The sequence below is a fragment of the Dipodomys merriami genome, unplaced genomic scaffold (assembly GCF_024711535.1).
Source record: "Dipodomys merriami isolate MVZ:Mamm:240054 unplaced genomic scaffold, mDipMer1.0.p SCAF_51, whole genome shotgun sequence".
Lineage (NCBI taxonomy): Eukaryota > Metazoa > Chordata > Mammalia > Rodentia > Heteromyidae > Dipodomys > Dipodomys merriami.
The window spans coordinates 5,687,501-5,714,678 of record NW_027206080.1 but is presented as its reverse complement, the minus strand read 5'-3'; the positions used below and the strand labels follow the sequence as shown (position 1 = coordinate 5,714,678).

Below are 27,178 nucleotides of genomic sequence, written 5' to 3'. Positions count from 1 at the left end.
ACTTTAACTTGAAGAGAACATATACCAAGCCAAATAATTAAACACAAACTCTCTTTATTTATGTGCCAAGATCTGAGCTCACAGTCTTGGATAAATAATATGCTATGGCTCATTGACCTGTTTGGGTATTAATGATCCCATCAAACCTTTTTTTTTTTCAACAATCACAGACATTGCCCTACTTGGAAAGTGATGTGTAGAAAGTCAAGTCAACATTCACATTTCTCAGCTACTTGAAGTCTACAGCAAAGCCATCATTCCATAAACTAAAATATTAGGTGTATTTATTTTGAGATTACCATGAAACATTAAATTTTTTCATTCTGGAGACTTTTAATGTCCTTTTGTGTCTCCATAAAAGACCTATACCTGTGTAAAAACCTTGAGATCATTTGTAGATATACTTTTTCTTTTATTGGCTATGTTAAGACTATTTACCTGTGGGAACTATAAGAATTCCAAGCAATTTACTGTCTGGCCAAAAGTATCACATTTGCACATGATTTATTAATGAATAACGTGTGCAAGCTTAAGTAGCACTTCATCAATAAAATGTTTTCCTTAGCTGTCCTGAGACAGAAATAGTGCATCCCTTTTTGGCCTAAAACTACACGAACTTACTAAATAGCTGGATAACTGAAGACAGTTACTCAATAACCAGGCAATGCTGAGAAACTTTCATTACCATGGTCACTGCGCGTCATCAATTCTCTCCTTTTAGATTTTTTATTGTTATCTTTAGGTAGCTGTACAAAGGAATTGCAATTTAACAAGCAGTTTATGAATACAATATATCTTGATCAATGTCACCCCTTTCAACATTCTCACCCAGCCCTTCCCTACTCATCCCTTCTTCATTTTGTAGGTTATACATAAGATTTCTGACTGCATTCTTCCCTTCTCTTTTTCATCCATGTACCTCTTTCCCCTTGACCCCATCCACCTCTTTCAAGTACCCACCTCCTTATATTGCATTTTGCTGAACTTTGTGACATTCTAAGGAATTGTTATTATCCCTTGAATCTACAGTATTTTCAGTTAATATGTTTGTATACCACTTGCATACTACCTAGCGTATTTACTTATGAGTTTGTGTGCCCCGATCAATTCTAAGGGAGAAAAATCCTTTCTGCTCTTATCACTCAGACCAGTTATACTCATTGGTAACTAGTTTGTATTTTACTTAGACTAAGGGTTATGTTCACTGTATTAACTGATTGTCTTTTCCTCATTTTGTTAGTTGCTCAAAAATTTGACACAAAAACCGAAGGCCACTTGGGCAAATCAGTAAGAGTCCACACCACTCATTTTCTATGATAATAATCATTTGCAAAAAGATATAATCAATATTCCTGACAGTTATTGAGGATTTGCACTCAGTACATTACCAATGTTATAATTATTTTAAAATGTAGAATAATCCTAACCTGAGATCTGTTAGTTTTCTATTTTCAATAATGAGGAAACTGAAGCTTGGCCACTGAGCTATTAAGTAGCCATGAAGTTAGTAAGTAGCAGAGTTCCAATCCAATTGATATTCTTCCAATATCAATGGAGTAATTACCCCATAGCTCTGCTTCATGGTCCAAGTTATGTTTCTACATCTGGTTCTGTTTCATTTTGTTAATGAAGACTATGTCTGAGCCCTTAAGCTACTCACCTCAAGAGTGGTGGGTGGCAAGATTCTTTGATGCCAGTTTTTTGTCACCTGATGTCCTGTGCAAGGGTTAAGGAGATGCAGGCATGGAATATTTGTGGCTCAGTCAAGGAGCAAGCACACTGTCAAGATATATCCTGAATGTGCCCAGGCTGGATCATTGCTACCATGCAGGCCAGATTGGGCCAAGGTGTTGAAACTGTGCAGTTTATTTATATATAAAGACACCTACAAAGAGTATGTGAAGGGACCCACAACCCAAATCCACTATGCTCTGGGCTCATGATTCTTGATCCCCAATAGCTATGAGCCTTCAAGATTCAGGAATAGAAATTCTGAATTCCTAGAAATTCTCAGAAGTTCCTCAAATTATGTTATTACATGGTTTTTCCTATCATTTTAGTTACATAATTTTAAGCAGTGAGTGTCCATAATAATAATAAATCCTTTCTTTAATAATAGTGGGTCATTTTTTTTAGTGGTAGAATTAGTAGTGAAAATTTTATGGGTTTTCTTTTTTAAAACCTACATCATTGCTAGATGTTGGTAGTCAACATCTGTAATCCTAGCTACTCAGGAGGTTGAAATCTGAGGGTCAAGATTCAAAGCCAGCCCAGGCAGAAAAACTGGCAAGATTCCCTCCAAAATAACCAGCATAAAACTGAGCTGAAAGTGTGGCCCAAATGGTAAACCATAGCCATGAACAAAAAAGCTGATGGGGGAGGGTGAGGTCCTGAGTTCAACCCCTACTATTAGCACAAAACAAATCAGTATCATAAATAAAGCATTTGTTGTTGTTGTTGTTGTTATTATTATTACTTACTACTATTAAGCAGTATATGTGTGTTAATCAGCTTCTGTTACTATAACAAATATCCGAGATCATCAACCCATAAAGTTTTATATGGGCTCATAGTTTTAGAGGCTTCTATCCATAATCATTGACTCTATTTCTGTGGGGCTGTGACAGCACATCATGAATGGAACACAGGCTGGAGCAAAACCCATTTATCTCATTGTCAGGAAGCAAAAAATAGAGGAAGAGGCCTGGCACCTCATACAAATCCCATCAAGAAATGACCTAAAGTAATGCTGGTAGGCCCCACGCCTTCCGTAGTACCGCCTATGACAGACATTTCATATCCAAACTGCAGAAATGTATCACCCAACCATATATCGCAACAATATTAAAAAATGATCTCCACTTATAGAATTTGATAGGAAGTGGCTCTGTGACTTAAGTGGTAGAGCGCTAGCATTGAGCTGAAGAGCTGAGGGACAGCGCCCAGGACCAGAGTTCAGGCCCCATGACCGACCAGAAAAAAAATAAAGGATCCTAGAATTTGATAATAGAAGATACTAAACAAAGGGAGCATTAGCACAAGATAAATGCTAAGTAAACATCAATGAAGGATGTTACAAAAATATTATACATTGTAAAAATACGCTTAGTCAGGCACCCATGGCTCACATCTGTAATCCTAGCTATTCAGGAGACTCAGATATGAGAATCGCGGTTCCAAGCCAGCCCAGCCAGCAAAGTCTATGAGACTCTTATCTCCAATTAACCACCAGAAAACCAGAAGTGGCACTGTGGCTCAAGTGGTAGAGCACTCGCCTTGAGCTGAAAAGCTCAGGGACAGCGCCTAGGCCCAGAGTTCAAGCCCCATGACCATCATCACCAACAACAAAAATACTCCTAAGATTTAAAAACACACAAAGCCATTAATTTTCCTATTTAATAGTCTAGAACTTTGCTCATGACTAACAGCCTAGGTGAAAAATATATATATGAATAAAATGAATATTATAAATATATTGCACTTGCATTGATGTTGACTCTATCTTTAGTTTTTCAGCAAAAGTGCACATGTCCTTGTTGGAAATTGTTAGCTTTCAACTTTTTATAATAGTCATTATGCTAATTGAGTCAGGTAATATCTCATAGTAGTTCTAAATTTGCAGTTATCCATGATTTGTAATGATGCCTACTGGCATTTGTAACCCTTATTTAAATTAATTTTATTGATGACTTGATTGGTTGATTTATGGATGATACTAAAAATGGAATTCAGAGCTCTAGGTATACTAGGCAAGTGCTTGACAACTAAGCTACATTCCTGCTGTAATTCTTCTCTTAAGAAATGTCTGCTTAGATTTTTTTTTTTAATTTGCAATGTGCAGTGTATGCAAACACTGAAATGGCAGCAAACATGGGGAGATTCATAGATGACACTCAGATCTTCCAACAAGTTTGGTAAAGTCACCATGAATCACAGGTTAAAACCAAATTTCAAGTATAGACTTAACTAATGGGATTTCACTAATGGGATTTTAAGTTTTGTAAGAATGATTTACATTAGTATCAGACACACATTTAGGGTACCCAAACAGCTACAAGCAGAGCTGTAGCCCTATAGTTCCTGTCCTAATGTGTTTGCTTCTGACTCTGTCCTCAGTGCACTCTGCCATAGATTCCTTTAAGTCAGTCTTGTCCTTATGATCTCCAGGGAGTATTAGAAAACTTCTTCCCATTTTCCCCATTTTACTAATTTTTCTTAGGATTAGAATTCAGGAGAAATATTCTTTTTTTTCCTTGAAGAATGATTGGAATTCTAATTGAAACCATGTCCATTAGAAGAAAGGAACATATTTTTCTTGCAAGAGAAATTTCTTTAGCAATTTTATGCATTCGAGACTGTGTCCATGCAGTGGGCCTTTATAAAATTCTCAAAAAAATGTGCACACAAGCTATTTTTGCATGCTACATTGAGGTCAGTCTCAAAGCATGGAGATGGTTCTTTGCAGTCACAAAAGTATCTTTGAATAGGCAAACTGACTGAAAAATGCTCTAATTTTACCAAAGTTATAGAAAAATCATGAAAAATATTTTTTAATTTAGATTTGGTTCTATTATTATTACCATAATTATTATCTTTAAGTCATTGTACAAAGTCATTGCACAACAAATCAGTTTAAGAATACAAAGCATCTTGATTGATGCCATTCCTTTTATCATTCTCCCTCTTCCTTCTCAACTCAATTCTACTCTCAATTTTTTTAATGTTGTAGGATATGCATTGGATAGTATAACTGCATTCATTTTGTTGGACTGTCAGTTTTTCTAAGGAATTACACCATTTGATTTCTCCCCTGAAAATACCATATTTTGATTCATACATGTATGTACATTTGCATACTATCCCATTGTGTGTTTACTTTTACATTTATAACTTAGTTCTAGCTTATATATATATACATATATATATATATATGTCTTTTGTCTTCTTAAACCTAATTACTTCAATTAACATAATTTTTCCAGGTCCATCCATTTCTTTGCAAATGATGTCCTTAAAGAAGTACTTCTGCACTGCAGCTTTTCACAAGCCTAGGTAATGCTGACATCTGCTATCAGGTCACAGAAATGAATATTAATCTAGGTTTTGGCAAGCTATACTTTCCATGCTGCCTGACTGAAGACAGAACTATATGTGGACCAACATATATATCTGAAGCTTCTACAATCAGACACCACACTACATGTTTCAAATGGATTTTTTCAATTTTTAAAATAATCTACAGTACAGGGCTCATTCATTTCACTCCATAGATTGAAGAAAGTAGGAGTCAAAACCGTAAATTTGCTGGGTACTGGTGGTTTATGCCTGTAATCCTAGTTACTGGAGAGGCTGAGATCTGAGGATCATGGCTCAAAGCCAGCCCAAGGAGACAAATCTATGAGACTTTTATCGCTAATTAACCAGCAAAACACCAAAAGTGGAACTGTAGCTCAAGTGGTAGAATACCAGCTCTGAGAGAAAAAGCCAAGAAAAAGCAAGAGGCCCTGAGTTCATTACCAACACAGACACAAATAACCAAACCAAACCAAACCAAAACATTAACTTTGCAACAAATGTAAGTGCTATAAGTTAAAATTTATCCTAAGTCCAGCATCCAAAATCCATGCTCTTTCCATCACATGATACCGTGAATCATAAAATGGTGGCACAACACATGTTACGAGAAAGGGCTGGTACCAGGAAGCCTCGCTGCTCTATGAAGACCACTCCCTATAAGACCTTTCTCTTTGCCCCTCAGTGAACAAAGAAGCTGGATGCTGGAGGCTCACACTTGTAATTCTAACTACTCAGGAGGCTGAGATCCAAGGATCACTGAAGCCAGCCCAGACAGGAAAGTCCATGAGACTCTTAACTCCAATTAATCACCAGAAAACTGCAAGTGATGCTATGGGTCAAAGTGGTAGAGCATTAGCCTTCAGCAAAAAGCTCAGGGACACTCCCCAGTCCCTGAGTTCAAGCCCCGTGACTGACAAAAATAAAAAGATGACTTATTAGTATTTGAAAGTGACAGTTAATAAACAATACAAAAATTATGTATAGATATATACCTATATGTATATATATTGAGGAAAGGACTCAGATAAACACTGTACAAAACAAGAAGTCTTTCTTACCTTTAGGTATTTCACCAACTTCTGAATTTGCCAGTATTCTGATGGCAAATCTGCATTGGCTTCCTGGCGATGATCGGTTGCTTCTTCATCTTCCTCGCTCTCGGAGGAGCTCTCACTGATAGTCTCCTCAATCTTTTCAACGCTCTTGCTGAGAACAAGAAATCCCCACATAAAATCTGCAGCCTGGACATGTTTGGGATGGCTGTGTTGCTGTGACACATATGTGAGCAACAGACAAGCTACAGAGACTTTCTGTGTTCCACAAGAGGTCTACAGGGAGTCAAAGCATCTGTAACTCATTCTGTTTGATAACACCAACACTAGTAAGTTATAAGAAGTCATGTTTAAATTAAATAATCTTAGAACATAAGCCAGAAATGGCTATACAAAAAGAGGTGGGGGGGAAAAACACAGAAACCGTAGCCAAGTTAAAGTAAAATTCTAGAAAGTATCCAAGAATTCCACAGACATATAGGGACAAAGCAAAAAAAGAGAAACAGAAGAAATTTAAAAACAATTGTGAAATAGTAGGCTTAGGCCTTAAAATATAAATAATTACCTTAAAGGTAAATGACCTGAATATGCCAATTCAAAAGAGCTTTGATGAAGTGGATTTAAAAAGAAAGGAGAGGGGCTGGGAAGGTGGCTCAGTGGTAGAGCGCTTGCCTTGCATGCATGAGGCCCTGGGTTCAATTCCTCAGCACCACGTAAGCAAAAAGAAAAAACCCGGAAGTGGTGCTGTGGCTCAAGTGGTAGAGTGCTACCCTTGAGCTGAAGAGCTGAGGGACAGTGCCCAGGCCCAGAGTTCAGGCCCCACAACCGGACCCAAAAATAAATAAATAAATAAAATAAAATAAAAAGAGAGGAGAGGACTGAAAATGAAGTTCAAGTGGTAGAATGGCTGCCTAGCAAGCACGAGGCCCTGAGTTTAGACCCCATACAGCTAAAAAGTAAATTCGTTAATAAACTAAAATAAAATTTATATGGTTAAAAAAAAGAGATAGGAACCAACTCTATGAACTTATAATCAGACAAAACCTGCATATGATTGTTCATAGAAGCTTTATTTCAAATAAGGCCAGGCACCAGTGGCCTGTAATCCTAACTACTCAGGAGACAGAGGATCACAGTTCAAAGCCAGCCCCTTATCTCAAATTAACTATCAACAAAGCTGCAAGTGGAGCTCCACGTGGTAGAGCTTTGAGCAGAAAAAGCTCAGGGACAGTATTCGGGCCCTGTGTTCATGCCCTAGGACTAGGACAAAAGAAGAGAAGAGAAGCGAAGGGAAGGGAAGCAAAGGGAAAGGGAAGGGAAGGGGAAGGGGAAGGGGAAGGGGAAGGGGAAGGGGAAGAGTAAGGGAAGGGAAGGGAAAACAAAAACAGAAACAGCAAACAGCAAAAATGTCTTTCTATTGAGGAATGACTACATCAATTACCATCTACCCATTCCATGGAATTGTAGTCAGCAATAAAAGAGCTAGGTATTGATCTATACAATTTTTGGATAAATCCCAAGATATTATGGTGATGAAAAATGTATGGTACTATTTATATGATGTTCTCAAAGTGACAAAATTATAGACATGGAAAAATGATTAGCAGTTGCTGGGAGTTAGGAATGGCTTAGTAAAAGCAGATAAGTTTGTTGATAAAGGGTTATCATCACCAGGCACCTGGTGGCTCTCCCCTGTAATCCTAGCTACTCAGGAGGCTGATATCTGTGGATAACAGTTCAAAACTAGCCCAGGCAGGAAAAGCCATGCAACTCTTATCTCCAATTAACCACCTAAAAACTGGAAATAGAGCTCAAAGTGGTAGAGTGGTAGAGTGCTATCTTGAGCAAAAAAGCTCAAAGACAGTGCCCAGGCCCTTAGTTCAAGCCTCACAACTAGGGTAAAAAAAAAAAAAAAAGGAGATAACATGAGGAAGTTCCATTCAGTGATGTTCATTATACAAATCTACCCATATGGTAAAAGACGTATGCATTGTACCAAAGTTAATCTCCATGCCCTTGTACCATAGTTATGTAGACATAACCTCTTGGGAAACTGAGTGATGGATATGAGACCACTCTTACACTCTCCCTACAAATTACTATCGATCCATAATTATTTCAGATACAAAGTTCAAAAAGATATCAAAGTGAGTAATTTATTACAGTGATCCATAAAGTAAAAGTAACACAAATGAAATAGTACCTAAGCTCCCCCCCCCCAACTAGCTACACTTTGTATTGTGGGATCACTGTCATTTCTACCACTACCACCATGAAACTCTAATAAAGACGGCCAACAGATTCTATCATTTTTTGTTGACATGACAATCAAGTAAGGTATTTGCTACTTGGTCTCATATTTATTGTTTTAACAAGCAATCATATATGCCTCTTTAGAACTGTAAGAATCTTTCATGGTGAGCAAGAGGAGGCACAGACAGATGACACCACTTTGGTAGTCATGACATCATGACTCTTCTGAGGCAATAGATTAGCTTGGCATGCCATATTTCCAATATGCTTCCTGATGAACAAGAGGAGGTGGGGACAGATGACAGCACTTCTGTAGGTTATGACCATTCGGAGACAATGGATCAGCATGGAGTTCCGTATTTCTTTTCTAACTTACTTCTCTGATCTTTGTATGAAATGCATTTCTTTTCCTAGAGTCAACTAATTACCCTCAATCCCTTCATTGCAAGTAATCTTACATTAGAAAGCTGTCTTGTAAATATATTGAAAGATACTCAAAATTATCATGTAATTGCTATGGTATAATTAGCCCATTGCTCAAGGGTGGCTTGTCAGTAGAAACATACCGAAGTAGTTGTGGTCTTCCATGTGAAATGGATGCCCTAGGCTTTCCGTGTTTTTCCTCTGTACTGTCTTTTAAAGAGCTTCTGTGCCTAATAAAAATAAACAAATAGTACATATTTGTATGTAAATCTTATGCATGTACATAAAGTGTTATTTATTACTTTATACCGATATATAAGAAATAATATAGGGAAATGGATACAAATGGTCCGTCATCTGGGTTTTCCTGACATACAGAAGAGTGAGCTCTAGCCTTACCTGACACTTGAGATGCCCTTCTATTCTCCAAATACAGCTATGTATATCATATATTGAAAAAACACTTTGTCCAGTACTTCCTTTCAATGGGAACAGGCCTTCACAAGTTGCTATTGAGTGAGCTCTTCATCGTGTCTATTCTGAGTACTTACTTCTTTCTCCATTACAGTTGATTATGGTTTCTTCTTTTCCCCAGCGAGCACCTAGTTTCCAGGTACTGTGAGGATTACCACCGTCTTTAGTACACACTCAGCCCTCATTAAATATTCACATTGGAAATGCATAATTGAAAGCACAAGTAGGCAGAAAAAAAAAGCAGTATTTTAATTCACATTCTGGTTAGCAGAGTGATCTAGAGGCTGATCATTGTCAGTCTCTTTCTTATAAGTCACAAAGATCGAACAACAGAATCAACGAGAATGGGAAAAGCACCTTCTCTATCCACAGCTCTTCTTCCTGACAGCTCACTAAAATTAGTTCTAAAGCAGAATTAGCCTGTGAGTCTCAGAATTCCTGCAGGTGAGGCTCTATGTGACCAACTAGGGCTAGTTACAACTTCAATCATAAAACATTAAATATAGCTGGGAGTTAAGTGCCAGTGGCACATATCTGTAATCCCAGCTGCTCAGGAGGCTGAGATTTGAGGAGTAAGGTACACAAAGCCATCCCAGTCAGGAAAGTCTGTGAGACTCTCGTCTCCAATTAACCACCCAAGAAACCAGAAGTGGGGGTGTAGCTCAAGTTCTAGATCTCTAGCTCTGAGCACAAGCTCAAAGACAGAACCCCCGGGCCCTGGGTTCAAGCCCCAGGACTCCTTCTTCCCCTGTAAAAAAATATACAAACTAAAACTCATAAGCTCCTGGCCAAGTTTTAAAAATTGCTTGCTATAGTTTGGATCTAGAGTATTCTTCCAAAGGCCCAAATGTTAAATGTTTGAGCTGTGAGGGGTCACTACTAAAATGGATCATTATTAGAAGTCTTTAGGTCGCCAGAATTGTGCCTTCACCCAAGTGCTAGAAACATGGCCCTCTCCTCTTCTCTGTTGTGCTTCCTGGTAATGAGGTAAGCAATTCTGAGTCCACCATGTACTCACTCCCATTGACATCTGACACCATCCACAACTGATTCTCACGCCTCCCACCTCTGACTGACACCTCCCACCTCTGACATCTGGCATGTCCCTCCACTGACTGACACCTCCCACCACTGACTGATACTCACACCTTTTGCCTCTGATATGTGACACCTCCCACCATGGACATATGCCACTTCCCACCAATGACTGACTCCTCCCACCTCTGACATGTGACACCTCCCACCCCTGCCATCTGACCCTCCCACCACCCATATCTGATACCTCCCATCAATGACTGATACCTCCCACCTCTGACATGTGATACCTCCCATAACTACTATCTGATACCTCCCACCAGGGGCCTAGACACAAGGTACTGATTATGGATTGGTATTTATAAAACTGTGTTCCATAAGAACTGTTTTTATATTTTCCATTTTATATTGTCTTTTTGTTTGTTTGTTTTGTTTTGTTTGGTCATGGGGCTTGAACTCTGGGCCTGGGTGCTGTCCCTCAGCTCTTCAGCTCAAGGCTAGCACTCTACCACTTGAGCCACAGCGCCACTTCCAGTTTTCTGGTGGTTTATTGGAGATAAGAGTCTTATGGACTTTCCTGCCTGGGCTGGCTTTGAACCACGATCCTCAGATATCAGCCTCCTGGGTAGCTAGGATTATAGGCGTGAGCCACAGGCGCCCAGCTTATTTTGTATTTTCTATGTGTATCATCTTGTCATAATCACAGAAAGCTAAATGGACAGCATTCTAACGGAAAATGGTCTAGTTGCTTCTAACTGCCTTTCATGTGACTAGCTCCAGCTCTTAATCTTTGTTTTGGCACCTTTTTACAAAAGCCTAAAAAGAGCAAGACATTTATAGTTCATCATTCATAAACTCATGGGCCTGTCAATATTGTGGAGACTACTTTTTCTATAGTAGGAAAATTGTGCTGATGGAGCTCTGCATAAGAGCTATTACAAAATACCTTTCTTATAGCCATGTACTTCAGGTGTTGCTGTTGACCTTACCATGATATTTATGTTAGCCAAAATGTTGTTACCACATAAAATGTGGTAAAATGAATGTATTGTATACAACCCATAATTACTCTGTGCCTTATATTTCAATAGTACTGTAATACAAACTTCTTTTGTGAAGTACTTTTAATTTGTTAATGCTTTAAATATACATACAAAAAGATTCTGTTGTTAGCTTTGAAACTACACAATATCCTAATATAAATTTATAAAAATAAAAAATGAGTATTCAGCTGGGAATATGGTTCAGTGGTACAGTGTTTGCCTAGCATGCATGAAGCCCTCAGTACCACATAAATAGAAAAAGCCAGAAGTGGCACTGTAGCTCAAGTGGTAGAGTACTAGCCTTGAGCAAAAGCAGCTGAAGGACAGCACCCAGGCTCTGAGTTCAAGCCCCAGGACTGGCAAAAAGAAAGAAGAAGAAAGGAAGGAAGGAAGGAAGGAAGGAAGGAAGGAAGGAAGGAAGGAAGGAAGGAAGGAAGGAAGGAAGGAAGGGAGGAAGGGAGGGAGGGAGGGAGGGAGGGAGGGAAGGAGGGAGGGAGGGAGGGAGGGAGAGAAAGAGAGGGAGGGAGGGAGAGAAAGAGAGGGAGGGAGGGAGAAAGAGAAAGAAAGAAAGGAAGAAAGAACGGGAGAAAGAAGGAAAGAACGGGAGAAGGAAAGAAAGAAAGAAAGAAAGAAAGAAAGAAAGAAAGAAAGAAAGAAAGAAAGAAAGAAAGAAAGAAAGAAGAAAAGAAAGAAAGAAAGGTGAGTACTCTAGAAAATAAAAGAAAATTGTACTGATGGAGAATACACTGCCACCATGAAAGTTTCTCTGAATAACTCCATAGAATGATAATCTACTACATTTGCATTTCCGTATCATTTCTCCATGTTTACCATCATTTTTCTATGGCTTGCTTTCCCTGACTCCCAAATTATTCTCTTCCATACTCTCTTCCTTCCACAGACACCAGCACTGCTACTGTGAAATCTGTCAGGTGGATGTATGGACAGGAAATCTGTCCACATGGGATGAACAGTCAGAGGGTACAGGGAAAAGTTTGTGCTATGGAGGGATTTGTCAATATTCACCTTATATTTTTCTCCCATGAAATCAAGTTACAGGAATAATTAGGCCAATGGGAGATGCTCACAGATGAATCAGAAAACCCACCATGCAAAGGTTTACATACTCTTTTAAATCAACAGAGGTCTTCCAGTTTAAGCTTGGCTGCAATCTCTTAGTCATTTGACTCTTCTCAAAATCAATTTGGGTTTTCTCCAGTTTACTGATGTCTGAACCAGGTACAGTTTTCTGGGAGGTAGAGGGTTCTTCCTTCTGGGGTTTTTCATCAGTCTTATTTTGTTGCTGCTCTTCATTGCGTTTAGCCTCCTGTATAAAAGCATAAAGAGTAATTTTTTTTTACAGTGGCATCACTTCTGAATCACGTAGTGCCATCTGAAGATTAACACTGGTGATCAGTCCAGGAAAGGCTCAGATGCCTAAGGGAAACATACCTTCCTCCCTCCCACCCCCTCCCTCCTTTCCTTTTATTTCTTTTCCTTCCTTCCTTCCTTCCTTCCTTTCTTCTTTCTTTCTTTCTTTCTTTTTCTTTCTCTCTTTCTCTTCCTTCCTTCCTCTCTCCCATTCTCTTACTTTCCTTTCTTTGTTCTTTGTTTCTCTCTCCCTCCATGTACTCTTCCCTCCTTCCCAGTTACTAGGCCATGGGGCCATAGCTCCATTTCTGGCTTTTTGGTACTTAATTGGAGATAAGACTATAGCAGATTTTTCTACCTAGGTTGTCTTTGAACCATGATTCTCAGATCCCAGCCTCTTGAGTAGCTAGGATTCATAGGCATGTTTTCCAGCTCCTGACTTGTGAAGGTAGTATTTTGAAAGAAAAAAAAATCTAAAAGAATGCTACCTTTACAAACATGAGCTATTTTACATTATTTTAAGAAAATGTTAACAGTTAAAATGAGTATCCAAAAACAGAAAAAAATCACTCTCAGATATTTAGACTACATAAAGTTATGTTCAACGTTAACAACCAAATTGCAAAAGTCCAAACTTACCTGTTTAGACATACTTTCTGAAAATACTGTTGATTTGTCTTTCAAAAAATCGACAAGATCTTTGTAAATTTTACCTTTTCTCTCATAATCAATTTCTCCCTTTTCTTCTGTTTTGCCCTTTGGGAGAAAAAAATTTGGTGATGTGATTAAAATAATAACAAGGTAAGAACTTGATCACTGATAACAAATCAAGCAGGCATATTCGCTTTTTCTCTAGCAGAGCAGGGAGCATCTTGCCGGAGGCTCTTATGGTACATGGCAGGACCGACATGTATCTTCTCATCAGCTGCCTAGGGCCTAGGGCCCATCTAACTCTATCTATAATTTTGTATGGCCCTCAAATCCAGTTATGTCCTAATGGCCTTTGGCATAAAACATGTTCCTCAAACTGTGATGAATGAATGTTTGTCAATGAGATGCACAGGCTTAACTCTGAATCCATCCATCCATTCCTTCATCTACACATATCTACATACATGGCCCTATCCATCCCTTCCTCTATCTACCCATCCATTCCTTCTTACATTCATCTACCCATTCATCCACCCATCACTTCATCCATCCATTCATTCAGGACATAATAAGTACCTGCAGGCACACAGAGTTCTGCTTTTCAACAGAGAAATGGGAACTCTTTTATGTTTCTTCTACTGTGAGAACGCATTATGGCTTCATGAAGAGCCTTAGTGACATCATAAAAGGGCTCAAGATTAGAATCTCACCAGAGAAAAGCCTACTTCTGTTCACTGCACTCCACATTTGTTCTGTGGGCAGTGTGGTTGCTCTAGGCTCATTTTCTTCAGTGATCGTCTCTACAGATCAGGTATTCATCCACCTCTCTGCCTGTAACCCACTTCCTGCTCGATTATTTCCTTTTCATCCTTGTCCCTTTATTCTTTTAGCTTTTTTTGTCCGTCATGGGGCTTGAACTCAGGGCCTGGGAGGTCCCACTAAGGTTTTTCACCCAAGGCTAGCACTCTACCAACTTTCAACACAGCTCTACTTCCGGCTTTTTTTTTTTTTCTTCTTTTTTGTTGGTTATGGGTCTTGAACTCTGGGCCTGGGCACTGTCCCTGAGCTCTTCAGCTCAAGGCAAGCACTCTACCACTTGAGTGACAGCACTACTTCCAGTTTTCTGGTGGTTAATTAGACATAAGTGTCTCACAGACTTTCCTATCTTGGCTGGCTTTGAACCATGATCCTCAGATGTCAGCTTCCTGAGTAGCTAGGATTACAAGGGTGAGCCACCAGGGCCCAGTTCTTTTAACTTTTTGGAAAATTTCAAATTTTATTTAATTTTATTTTTTGTCATACTGGAGCTGAGCTCAGGGATTCTCACTTGCCAAACAGGAGCTCCATCACTTGAAGCTCACCTTCAACCCTTGTTTTCTCTGGTCATTTTTATAGGCTTTCCATTTTTGCTCAGGACAGTTTTTTTTGTTTTGTTTGGTTTGGTTTTTTTTTTTTTGTCAGTCATGGGGCTTGAACTCTGGGCCTGGGTACTGTCTAGCTCAAAGTGAATGCTCTACCACTTGAGCCACAGAGCCACTTCTAGTTTTCTGGTGGTTAATTGTAGATAAGAATTTCACGGACTTTCCTGCCTGGGCTGGCTTTTGAACTGTGACCCTGAGATCTTAGCCTCCTGAGTAGCTAGGATTACAGGTGTGAGCCACCAGCACCCGGCTCAAGACAGTCTTGACTGTAATCCCCCTAATCCTCCTGCAAGTATGTATCTGTCATCCCAGATGATGACAGATACATACCACCATACTGAATTTTTCAGTTGATATAGAGTCTCAGAATATTTACCATGTATTTATATATGTATTTATTTGGCCTGTATTGGTCTCAAACCATTATTCTCCCAATCTCCACCTCCAAATTAATTGGAATTGTAGGCATGAGCCACCAGCACCAGACCCCTACCTCATTATCCTACCATGAGAGATATTACGCACGTGCGCACACGCACACGCGCACACACACACACACACACACACAAAACAGTTGTGCTTTCAACCATTTTGCAATTATCAAATCTTTTAATGATCTTTTAGTTTTTAAGCAGAAATTTCTCTACAAAGTTGTGTGCATATAAAACAAATAGCCTATGATGGAAACAAAAGAATCTTTCCATAAGACAAATCACTCCTGGGCTGGGAAGGTGGCTCAGTGGTAGAGCGCTTGCCTTGCATGCCTGAGGCCTTGGGTTCAATTCCTCAGCACCACATAAGCAAAAAAAGAAAAAGAAAAAAGCCAGAAGTGGCGCTGTGGCTCAAGTGGTAGAGCACTATAGCCTTGGGCTGAAGAGCTGAGGGACAGCGCCCAGGCCCAGAGTTCAGGCTCCACGACCCCCCCTCCCCCCCAAAACAAACCAAAAGACAAATCACTCCTTCTCCAGTTAGAAAGTTTATTTTTCTAAAATGTCCAAATAAGCTACAAACAGATTGCTGGCCTCCTTCCCTGTGCAGACATAAGGAAAGCTAAGTTCCAAAAGAGGGAGCTGCCTGCAGGTCATCACAGACACAGCATTTTGATGGTGACACAAGCCCAAATGGAGCATCTCCCCAGGCCTACCACTATGTCAGCTAGAATTCCTGCTAGAATTTTGCTTGGGTCTCAAGATTACAGTGAAGATCATGGGGACTGAGGTTGCAAAGGAGATCACTCAGCTCTTTCTGTCTAGTACCATGAATCTTAGTGACCCAGACTTGTGTGCTGCATATACTTCAGCTAGAAGACCATCCAGCTGGCGTCTGCTTGAACAGAATTTCTTCTTTGCTAGGTCAGATTAGGCTGGGTCAACAGGAAGCAAAAGGAAGACTGAAGGCTGGCAGGTGAAGGAGGGGCACACTTCTGTTTATCAACCCCCACGCAGTCACCCCACCACACGGGCAGTGCCAAGCCTTCCAAAAGCTACAGTAAGTTCCAATTCCCCAAGCCCAGAACCTTGCCCCTCAGCTGACGAGGGCCCCAGCTTCTAAGGTTTTGTCCACTCTACCAGGATCCTCCTCTGAGCTCCCAAAGTAGCAACACTAACTGGGAAGCATCCACTCCCACATCCCATACCTATGCCCTGCCTCCTTGATTTGGCTATAATTACCCATCCCTTCAGGTCTCAGGGAGGGATTCTGTAGGCCTCTGTAACACTGCCTTTCTTTCCATTCCTAGAACTCATCCTTGAATTAATTGTAAATTATGCTGAAGATATTTTCATTTTTATGTGGGCTTGAGCTCAGGGTCTGGGTGCTGTCCCTGAGCTCTTGTGCTCAAGGATAGCACTCTGCCACTTGAGCCATATCTCCACTTTCAGCTTTTTGGTGGTTAACTGACAATAAGAGTCTCAAGGATTTTCCTGGTTGTACAGACTTGGAACCATGAATCTCAGATATCAGCATCATGGGTGGCTATAATTACAAACGTGTGCCACCAGCACCTGGCTGATGTTTTATTTGTATGAGTGGAATAGGAACTTATTTAAAACCCTTTTCTCTTTTCCTTTCTCTCTCCATCCCCCCCTCCCTCCCTCTTCCCTCTCCCTCTCTCTCTCTCTCTCCTCTCTCTCTCTCTCTCTCTCTCTCTCTCTCTCTCTCTCTCTCTCTCTCTCTCTCTCTCTCTCTCTCTCTCTCTCTCTCTCACACACACACACACACACACACACACACTTACTTTCTGTCTCTCTCATGTGGTATGTGTGCCAGTACTGGGGCTGGCACTCAGTCTTTTCTTGGCTGTGTTTGCTCAAGCCTGCCACTTCTGGCTCTTTGGTGGTTAATTGGAGATAAGAGTCTCATGAACTTCCCTTCCCAGAGTTAAGCTCAAACCATGATCCTCAGATCTCAGACTCTTGAGTAGCTAGGATTACAGGTGTGAGCCACCTGCCCCCAGCAGCTCCATTTCCTAGAAGACTGGCTTAATGACCAACAGCGAAGCCAATCCTCAGACAATGTGGGATTTGCCAGGCAAACACACAGCAAGGAAATCTGTGTCTGTTTCATAAACAGCCTCTGTGCTGAATGGTAACTAAAAATATCAGCAACAACAGTACAAGACACAACAAGTTTTTCTTACGCAATTTTAATTAACATCGTTAGTTGTTCAAGAGGAATTCATTGGGATGTGTTCATTTCTGTAGGCGAGGTACCTGGCGCTGTTATCCTCTTGATTGTTTTTTCTCCTGCCCTCCACCCCCTTCCCAAACAGGTCTCATCAAGTTGCCTCATTACATTTCCATAAATGTATGTATATTAATAGTACTACCCCTCACCATCCATCTGCTCCCCTACCGCAAGTACCAATACATGTTACCTGTTCAAAGGGGCCTTATCGTGGTATGTCACACATGCATGTACACACATTTAGTCTGATTGAGAATCATACATATACATGCATACACATGATCCTGTATGTGCTTATGTTTCTATTTTAAATCTAACATCCATACATGAGAGAAGATTTGTGACCATTGTCCTTCAGAACCTGTTTACTTCACTTAATATGATAGCTTTCAGAGCCACTCATTATCCTGCACATTACACAATTTCATTTATCATGACTGAATGCTATTTCATTGTGTATACATGCCACATTTTCTTAATCCGTTCATCAGTTGTGGGCCAGGGGTCTTGTTTCCATAGCTTGGATAATTGTGAATAATGCTGCCATGGGTATGCGTGTTCACACACCTCTATGTATTTGACTTACACTCCTTAGGCACATTTGTAAAAAAAATAAACAAATAAGTAAATAAAAAACAAAAAACCTACTTACGCCGTTTAAAAATACTCCTTCTGAGCTGCAAGTAACGCACGAAGTTTCCGCATCGTGTGGCTTCACGAGCAGGTAGCATATTTCCCCAAGAATTTGCCTCCAAGGTGGAGCTCGACATCCATTTGAATATTCATAATCTGAAAGCAGCGTCAAGGGTCAACAGGAGGCAACTTTAGAGGTCTGTAAAATGTGTTGGTTTCAATAAAATAAATATTGTCAAAATGTCACTCATGGAGAGCATGCAACTTGGGCATTTGAACTCAGGGTCTCACACTTGGTAGACAGGTACTCTACCACTTGAGCCATGCCCTTAACTAATTTCTGTGTTAGTGGCTTTTAAGATAGGCCCCCACATTTTTGCCCAGGCCCAGCCTCAGATCATAATCCTCTTACCTATACCTTCCCCCTCACTGTAATGATAGGGATGCGATACCACAGCAAGCTTATTTGTTTAGCTGAGTAGAGGCTTGCTAACTTTTTGCCCAGGAAACCTCCAAAATGTTCCCCAACTCTGCACCCCCCCCACACACACACATTGTTGGGATTACAGGCATGAGCCACTGCGCCTAAGTTTTCATTTTCTTAAATATTTAGTTCAAATGGAACTATTGAAAGGATTTTGGAACTATAATTATAAAAATACAAATAATATAAAACACATCTGGGAAGATGCAAACCTGAGGTATATTCGATAGATTCCAAGGCAGTATGGTCTCCTTTTCCTGAAACACTTTTCAGCAGTTCTATATCTTTCTTAACGGTCCCAGGGTTTAAGTGTGTTTTTCTGGAATATATGTTTAAAAATCAGGTTAAGTGCTTGAAAACAGAATATATCGGAATAAATAAACATATCCCACCATCCTGGGGAGGTTAAAAAAATCAAGATTTTTCAACCTTTGTTATAAACTTTTAACAATATTGTCCAAACTTAAAGGAATTCCTTGTGAATGTAACATTATGTATACTTAGTCAAAAATTCATATCCTTCATTAATAATAATACCCAACTACCAGATACTAGAAAAAATGAACATATTTTGAACTACTCAAACTCTTATGGTATTTGGCTTTAAGAACTTTTGTAATCACATTGACTCTTTGAAAATCCTCTGGCTTCAGAGTTAGATGAAATCTCATTACACCCTTTAAGCAATGTTAGCTGCAAGTTTTTGTTTTTGAAACTAGAACCAATAAATTTGTCAAAAATCAAAATCTTTGTTCCAGTAAAATGTAAATATTCTATAATAATATAATGTAATAATTTAGCAATGTAGTAACTTCTGTATTGTTCTTGTGCTTTTGGCTTTGGGTTTATTTATTTATTGTTAGTTCTGGGCTTAAACTCAGGGCCTGGGTGCTGTTCCTGAGCTTTTTTTGTTCAAGACTAGCTCTGTAGTCACAGCTCTCTCTGGCTTCTTTTGGTGGTTAAATGGAGATAAAAGTCTCAAGGACTTTCTTTCTGGACTAGCTTCGAACCGCAATCCGTACATCTGATCGGAGCCTACTGAATAGTTAGGATTACAGGTGTGAGCCACTAGTGCCCAACTTCTGTTTTGTTTGTTTTGGTCCTTTCTTTCTCTCAAAGGTTGAGAGCAATGCTTGTCACTAAATGTGAAAGGTTTCCCGTATAAAGACTTACAGCTCAACGTGTTTGAGAGAGTGATTGAGCAGGTGCAGATCGAGTTGCTTCAGTAGGATGGCAAGACTCATTTTAATCTGACTTTCCTCATTAGCACCTGTAACGGAGCCAAGAATACTTAGGGCCGTGGATTCTTCCTTTACTGTACCATAATCTGCACCCAGAATTTTTACTACAGGGTCTCTGTTAGCTGAAAACAAGCAAAAAAAAAAAAAAACAATAATCATTTGTCTCTTGTCTTCTAGTGGAACAAACACAAAGACTAAGAAATCTATCATAGTGCCTTAAAGGTGTTCCATTCACTTCCTTTGATTGGCCCAATACCAATTCATCTCTACTCTTGAGATTTTATTGTCCCTAGGAAACATTCTTAAACCATACCTTGTATGCTGCACCTACCCAATAGGATCAAGACCAAGAAAGCTCCACCTACCTTCCCTCCTGTCCTCCTTCTTTACAACCCTCCCATCTCTCCTTCCCTCTTTTTCCCTTTCTTTCCTTCGTGAATAGTAGTATTTTTTCTTTTTCTTTTTGTCTTTTTTGGGTCCGGTTGTGGGGCCTGAACTCTGGGCCTGGGCTCTGTCCCTCAGCTCTTCAGCTCAAGGCTAGCGCTCTACCACTTGAGCCACAGTGCCACTTCCGGCTTTTTTCTTTTTTGCTTATATGGTGCTGATGAATCGAACCCAGGGCCTCATGCATGCAAGGCAAGCGCTCTATCACTGAGCCACCTTCCCAGCCCTGTGAATAGTATTATACTTCTTTTCTTCCCTCCCTCCTTCCATCCTTTCTTTTCCTTCCTTGCTTCTCTCCTTCCTCCCCTTCCTCTTTTCCTCCTTTCTTTCCCACTTCACCCTCATTCTTCTCTTCGCCCCTCCCCTCCCTTCTCTTACTTCCTCTCTCTCACTTCCTCCTTCCTTTTCCCTCCCTTTCTCTTCCCTGCCTCCTTCCCTTTCTTTCTTCCTTCCTTTCCCCCCTCTGCCATTCCCCTCCTTCCCATCCTTCCATCCTTCATTTCCTTCCCTTCCTTCTTTCATTTCCTTCCTTCCTTCCCCCTTTCCTCCCTTCTTTTTCTTAGCTATAATTATTAATAGTAGACATTTAATTAATATATGCAGCTCATTCCTGTAATCCTTGCTCCTTGGAAGGCTGAGATCTGAGGATTGCGGTTTGAAGCCAGCTGGGGCAGGAAAGTCCGTGAGATTCTTACCTCTAATTAATCACAGAAAAATCCAAAAGTAACGCTATGGTTCAGGAAGTAGAATGCTAGCCTTGAGCACAAAGGATCTCAGGAACAGCACCTAAGCCCACAGTTTAAGCCCCAAGACCAGCAAAAAAAAAAAAAAATTAAAACAAACAAACAAAAAACAAAGTGGATAAATTCTAGGGCAAGACAAAAAAACCTGATTACTACATGGCCTCACGCAGATCACATGCAATGTGAATCTGAAAGCTAACTGGATCTTACAGGAAGGGAAAGTACAATACAAGATAAATGTTTATAGTAGTTTGTATATGTATTATGTCTCATCTCTTAATTATCATCACAAGTTCTGCTTTATGTCCAAGGTATCCTTCTTCAGGAAAGCAACTTGGATAGTATACAGCCAAAAAGCTGAGCATAGTAGCACATGCTTATGAAGACTGCAAGTTTGAAGCTGGTCTGGACACTATAGTGAGTCCCTGTCTCCAAAAAATGAAGAGAAGTCATGAGCTAAAAAGAAGCTGCTGTTCTAAAATTGACATCTTAAACAAAAGTGAACATCTTCTCTCCTAACAGGAGAAATGGGTAGAATTCAGTACTTTATGCCTAGGATCCACTGGTCATGTTATTCTAAACACACAAAATGCATGCATACATTACTTATAATTAGATATTTCATGTGATCTTGTAGGCTACTGTCTGCTGGGTTTTCACAGAGCTAAGAAGGTTCTCTTGAAACACGTGCTATAATTAGAAATCCTAGTAATGGCAAGGGACTACTCTTTTCATTTGCAAGCAGAAATTTGATATGAGCCTAACAGTTCAGCCAAGGAACACGAAATACATTTTCATGAACAGGGTACCCGTGTTTTACCTTTCAGTTTTGTAGATATTTTGTTAAGAGACTGCAATAAATGCTCTTACCCAAGATCACATTTCTAAACGTTCAATTCCCAGGATGGAGGGTAAATATCACCTTCAATACACGCTCGAGCCTCCTCCAGCTGTTTATCTTGGGCAATTAGTAACAGTTGTGATAGTTGTCCAAAGCTTCTAACTTTAATCTGTGGTACACGCAGCTCTAATAAAGGCTGTCTATGCTGATCAACTTCTTCTGATTGGACCATTGTTTCACTAAAAAGCATGGTGGGAGGGAGAGTTGAAGTTCATTTACCAAGATGTCACGAAAGTTCAAGATCTCAAACAGCTTGTTATTCTATTTCATTATAAAATACAAAAAATGTAAGTCCCTCTACACAGAATCTCAGTACTTCCCTCCTGCTTTCATCCAAACTTGAACCCTTCAAGCTCACCTGCAGTTCTTGAGCAGTGGGCCATAACCAGAAAGAAAGTTTTAAGTTTCTATAATTCACAATGGAATTCAACTCATCAGCCTTCTTTAACAATGTATTGGTTTCTGATACCCTTTTTTGTTTGTTTGTTTGTTTGTCTGTTTCACACATCATTAGTTCTGTAGAACTTTCATTCTGGGGCAGAAGTTGATGTTCATAAAAAGTTTTACACCACAGTAGTTAGTGGTTAGGAGTTTTCTGGGCTACACTGTATTTATGAACCAAAACATTATGAGAACAGGCAAACTGGATCTTCTCTGTGGATTATTTGCCCCACGCTGGACTCTCTAATTTGGATATAATTAGGATAAGAAGCAGTTTTTCTAAATAGACTTTTCCTGAACAGAAATTATTGTCTTCTAGATTTGTATTTCTGTTCACTTTAATGATTCATTAAGTTGCCAGTGAAGATGCATGAAGATATTTTCATGGGAGTGGCATTTGTATGGATTTCTGTCATTTACAACATAAATTCAGTTGCCTAGGATTTTCTTTGTATTTTATGCCTTCATAAATCTTTCCTCATCTTAAGACCCAATCTGACATTATTTAAGTTGAATTCAGGTAAGTAGATGTGAAATGTTTCTAGCTCATCAGGAAAAGTAAATCACTTGCTGTGGACACCATCTATATTACTAAGCTTTGGGTACTATAACAAAATACTCAAGGCAATCAATTTAAAAGGAGGAAAGGTTGATGTTGTGGTATAGTTACAGAGGTTTTAATATATAATCATTTGACCCTATTGCTCTGAGCCTGTGGCAAGGTGGAGAGTAGAAATATCCATGAGATACTTATCTCCAATTAACCACCAAAAAGCCAGAAGTGGAGCTATGACTTATGTAGTAGAGAACCAACCTTGAGTGAAAAAAGCTAAGGGTCAGTTCTCAGGTCTTAAGTTCAAGCTGCATTACCAACACACACACACACACACACACACACACACACACACACACACACACACACACACACAAGTATAAAATGAAAAACAGGTGTTGTTATCAAGTTTGTGGCAATTGGCTACAATGGTAATTGGAAGCTGTTATGGAGACTTTGTCAGACTGATACTGCTCACTACAGATAGATAATTGTTTAATCCCCAGTACTTCAAACTGACTGCATGGAAAAGATGCTTAATAGCTGAATGAATGAAACGGAATGCCTTGTGTTCAGAATGTACTCTTCTTCTTAATGCCCTTAGGATGGAGGAGATTTCTTAAAGGTGATTCACTTAAAAGGTTTGTCACTTATCCTAAATGGATGGTGACAGAATTGAGTTATATAGGCTGAATGAGTGTCAAAATTTTAAACTACTTAACAAGAAAATAAAACAAAGAACTGAGGAACACAGGTGACATGTTTCATTCTTCCTCTTGGTGAAGTTAAAGCCTCTGACTTGACAGAGAAGTCAAAACTGAAACTCCAACTGTAGGTGTTTTAAGATGATACAGAAGAGTTCCAGGCTCCCCATTTCTAACAGCTGAACAATTGGCTCTTGAAAAAATAAAATAGTGCACCCAACTTGCAGAGGTCAAGAAAAATGTCTGCTAATGAGAGCCATTATCCATATGGAAAGGCTTTCAAATTGTATTGGGGGAGAAGGTTATAAAGCAAGAAATCAGCAAAGTATCTCTTTCCTTAAACCCCCATGTCCAATTTGATGTCCTCAACATAGTAATTACTTAGTAAATGTATGTTAAATAGTAACATAGGAAATAAAGATATGGTTAAGAAGCCATTTAGTATTCTTGGGAGGAAAAAAAAGAGCTTATTGCTTAGTAACAGGATTTATGTCAGGGCTGAGAGCATACCTCAGTGGTAGATCAGTTGTCTTTTATATTCATGGTCTGTATCACTAACAAAAATGAAGTCATTTATAGCTAGTGATCTTACTACTGTCACCAAATACAAATTTTACCAAAAATATATTAAGTCACAATACTCATATAGGCTAAGCTGAATCTTAAAGATCATGCAGATGAGCCCTTCATGGTGCTTATCATAAAAACTAAGACCCAGAAAAGCATAGATTGTGCTTGAAGTATGGATTACTGTGGGGATGAAGGCTGTTGCTTGAGAGATTTCTTTCTATCCAGAACTCTTACCACTGTGTAACTATATTCAACCCATGCATATCACTGAGACACACTAGAGTGAGATCTGAAAGAAATAAGCTAAGAATAGAGCAGACAGGATTTGAGAAACACAGTTCAACCAGAGGAGGAGAGAAAAGAATAAGAATGATTATCCAATTTATAAAATCCCCTAATTCCATTCCAGAAAATCCAAACGCCTGATCTCTCTGGAGCATCAGTGGATGGTTTAACGATTGAGCAATGTTGTTTCTCCTTTGTGTACAGGATTTGGCCTTCAATATGAGGTGTTCTAGGAAAATTATGGCTCCCATTTTTTCTGGTAATAACAAGAGCCAATGATAAATAAAACTAAAGCCAAAATGGATGGGGGGTAGAGCTGTAGTACTTACCCAACAAGCATGAGACTCTGAGTTCAAACTCCAGTATTGACAAAAAGACACATACACACATACACACACACATTTAATTTTTTAATTTAATTTTTGTGAAAACAAGAAAAGTGTTTTTCCAAAAAAAATTACAGTTAGAGAAGAGGACAGATCTCCCTACAGAGTAAACAGAGAAGGCATGATTCTAGCAGAAAAGATCAATTGTGCAAAATGTAGAAGGTGTTGTGCCAGCTTACTGAGTTAATAACCCTCTACACAAAGGAAAGAAGAAGGCTGATGAAATAGAAAACCTTTTCAGTATGGGAACAAAGGAGAGGTTTCAAGTATCAGATGCTAATTAGCCTAGTCCAGAAGAAGGCTGGTCAAACTTCCATGGGCTCTGCAGAAAATACATGTGGTGACATACAGCTTCAAGTGAAAAGGGAGGGCCCAAATATACTTATATTCCCATCCCCATGTGCAGAGACCAACACAAGGATAGCTGTACTACTCCACAGAGACAGGATAGGTAATACTGACTTCTTTTAGAACAAGATGTGAGATAAAGTATTTATACAAGAACTACTGTCCATTTTCGTTCTAAATCAACCAAGTACATTGTGAAACCCTTTTCTCCTTTAAATTGATCATCTTACGTAATTTGTCATAGTGGCAGAAAGATGGTTGACATTCTAGATGGAATAAACACAAAATGGCTGGAGGCTGTGGAATATTCTTTGGTCTGATGCATAGAACATAAGGTATAGTTAAGACCTGGGAGTAAAAATAACATTTGTAATTTTCTACTATGACCAAATTTCAATGGTACCCTTTGCCTTTTTTAAGGCAATCAGGGCCCGATGCCTGTGGCTCATGCCTGTAATCCTAGCAACTGAGGTCTGAGATCTGAGTATCTCAGTTCAAAACCAGACAAGGCAGACACATCTGAAAGACTCTTAACTTCCAATCATCAACCAAAATGCCAGAAGTGGAGGTGTGGCTCAAATGGTAGAGTGCCAGCCTTGAATGGAGGAAGCGAAGCAAGAGTGCAAGGCCCTGAGTTCAAGCCCTAGTATGGGTACACACCCAAACACACAAAATGGTATTGAATATCTATCTGGTTTTTTACCAAGCTACACAGCATGACTTATTTTCAGATAAGTGATTCTACCAAAACCATCATCCCTTCCAATAGAAAAAAAATATCATCAATATAGGTCAGAAGCAAAAATAAGAGAAAATTTTCCCAAAGGAAAGGCTACATAGTAAATTGAACAGAAATAAAAAACAATCCAGGAATAGTTGTTCCAAAATGCACATATCAAAATGTCAAATATTTCTTGCTTAGAAGTAAATAGCATGCATAAAAGACTCTATGGTTACTCTTAGCTACATGGGAGACAGAGAACCTGAGGATTGTGGTTCAATGTCAGTGTGCGCACAAATTTGTGAGACTCCCAATTCAACCTTGGACACAGTAGGATGTACCTGTCATCTCAGCTATTTAGAAGAAATGAGATCAAGAAGGGTTTCAGTTCCAAGTCAGCTCAATTTTAAAAGTTCACAGGACTCAGTCATCTCAACAGAAAAAACTAGGAGTATTGGTATATGTCTGTCATCCTAGCCACAGTGGAAAATGTAAATATAGAAAGATAGAGGCCCAAATTAACCCAGGCAAAAGTGAGATATTATCTAAAAAACAACTACAGAAAATTTGTTAGAGGCAAAGATCAAGCAATAGAGCACTTGCCTAGCAAGCACCAAGTCCTAAATTCAAACTCCAGTGTTGCAATGAAAAAGGGAGTAAGTTGGGCACTGGGGGCTCATGCCTATAATCCTAGCTACTCAGGAGGCTGAGATCTGAGGATTGTGGTTAAAAGTCAGCCTGGTCAGGAAAGTCTCTGAGACAAGATCTTATCTCCAATTAAACACCAATAAAGGAAAAAGTAGAGCTGTGGCTCAAAGTAGTAGAGTACTAGCCTTGAGCAAAAATGCTCAGGGACAGCACCAAGGTGCTGAGTTCAAGTCCCAGGACTGGCACAGAGATAGAGAGAGAGAGAAAGACAGGACAGTGAGACAGAGTGAAATAGGAGGGAGAGAGAGGAACTCTATCTAGATACTACATATGGAAATAAAGCAAAATATTCTTCAACAAGTAGCCAAGCACCAGTACTCACACCTATAATCCTAGCTGCTTAGAAAGCTGAGATCTGGAAGATCACATTTTAAAGCCAACCTAGCCAAAAATGTATTCAAGGTTCAAATAATCAGCAAAATGCCAGACTGAAAGCAGGGAACAAATGGTAGAGCAACAGCATGAGCAGAAAATCCCAAATAGTACTTGGCCCTGGACCCTGGAGTTCAAGCCCAGGTATATATGCAAAGAC

General features: G+C 39.5%; 1 protein-coding gene and 1 long non-coding RNA gene across 3 annotated transcripts in view; one reads left to right on the top strand and one right to left on the bottom strand.

Moving 5' to 3' along the window:
* The window catches only part of Odad2 (outer dynein arm docking complex subunit 2), a 136,566-nt gene that overhangs the window by 103,317 nt on the left and 6,071 nt on the right, over positions 1–27,178 (bottom strand). The window contains exons 3-10 of one of the 2 annotated variants that reach the window (XM_069998205.1): positions 21,952–22,109; positions 19,775–19,964; positions 18,814–18,920; positions 18,137–18,273; positions 13,367–13,483; positions 12,484–12,683; positions 8,948–9,034; positions 6,135–6,282 (exon numbers count right to left, since the gene is read on the bottom strand). In XM_069998205.1, coding sequence (XP_069854306.1) covers positions 6,135–6,282; positions 8,948–9,034; positions 12,484–12,683; positions 13,367–13,483; positions 18,137–18,273; positions 18,814–18,920; positions 19,775–19,964; positions 21,952–22,109 — 1,144 coding nt within the window. Of the gene's footprint in view, positions 1–6,134; positions 6,283–8,947; positions 9,035–12,483; positions 12,684–13,366; positions 13,484–13,954; positions 14,030–18,136; positions 18,274–18,813; positions 18,921–19,774; positions 19,965–21,951; positions 22,110–27,178 lie in introns of those variants that run through there. The other variant, XM_069998206.1, reaches the window with a different exon arrangement.
* Positions 14,121–22,074, top strand: LOC138810860 (uncharacterized). Its single transcript, XR_011367249.1, has 3 exons — positions 14,121–14,189; positions 16,152–16,287; positions 21,341–22,074. It is a non-coding gene; the product is annotated as an uncharacterized lncRNA (long non-coding RNA).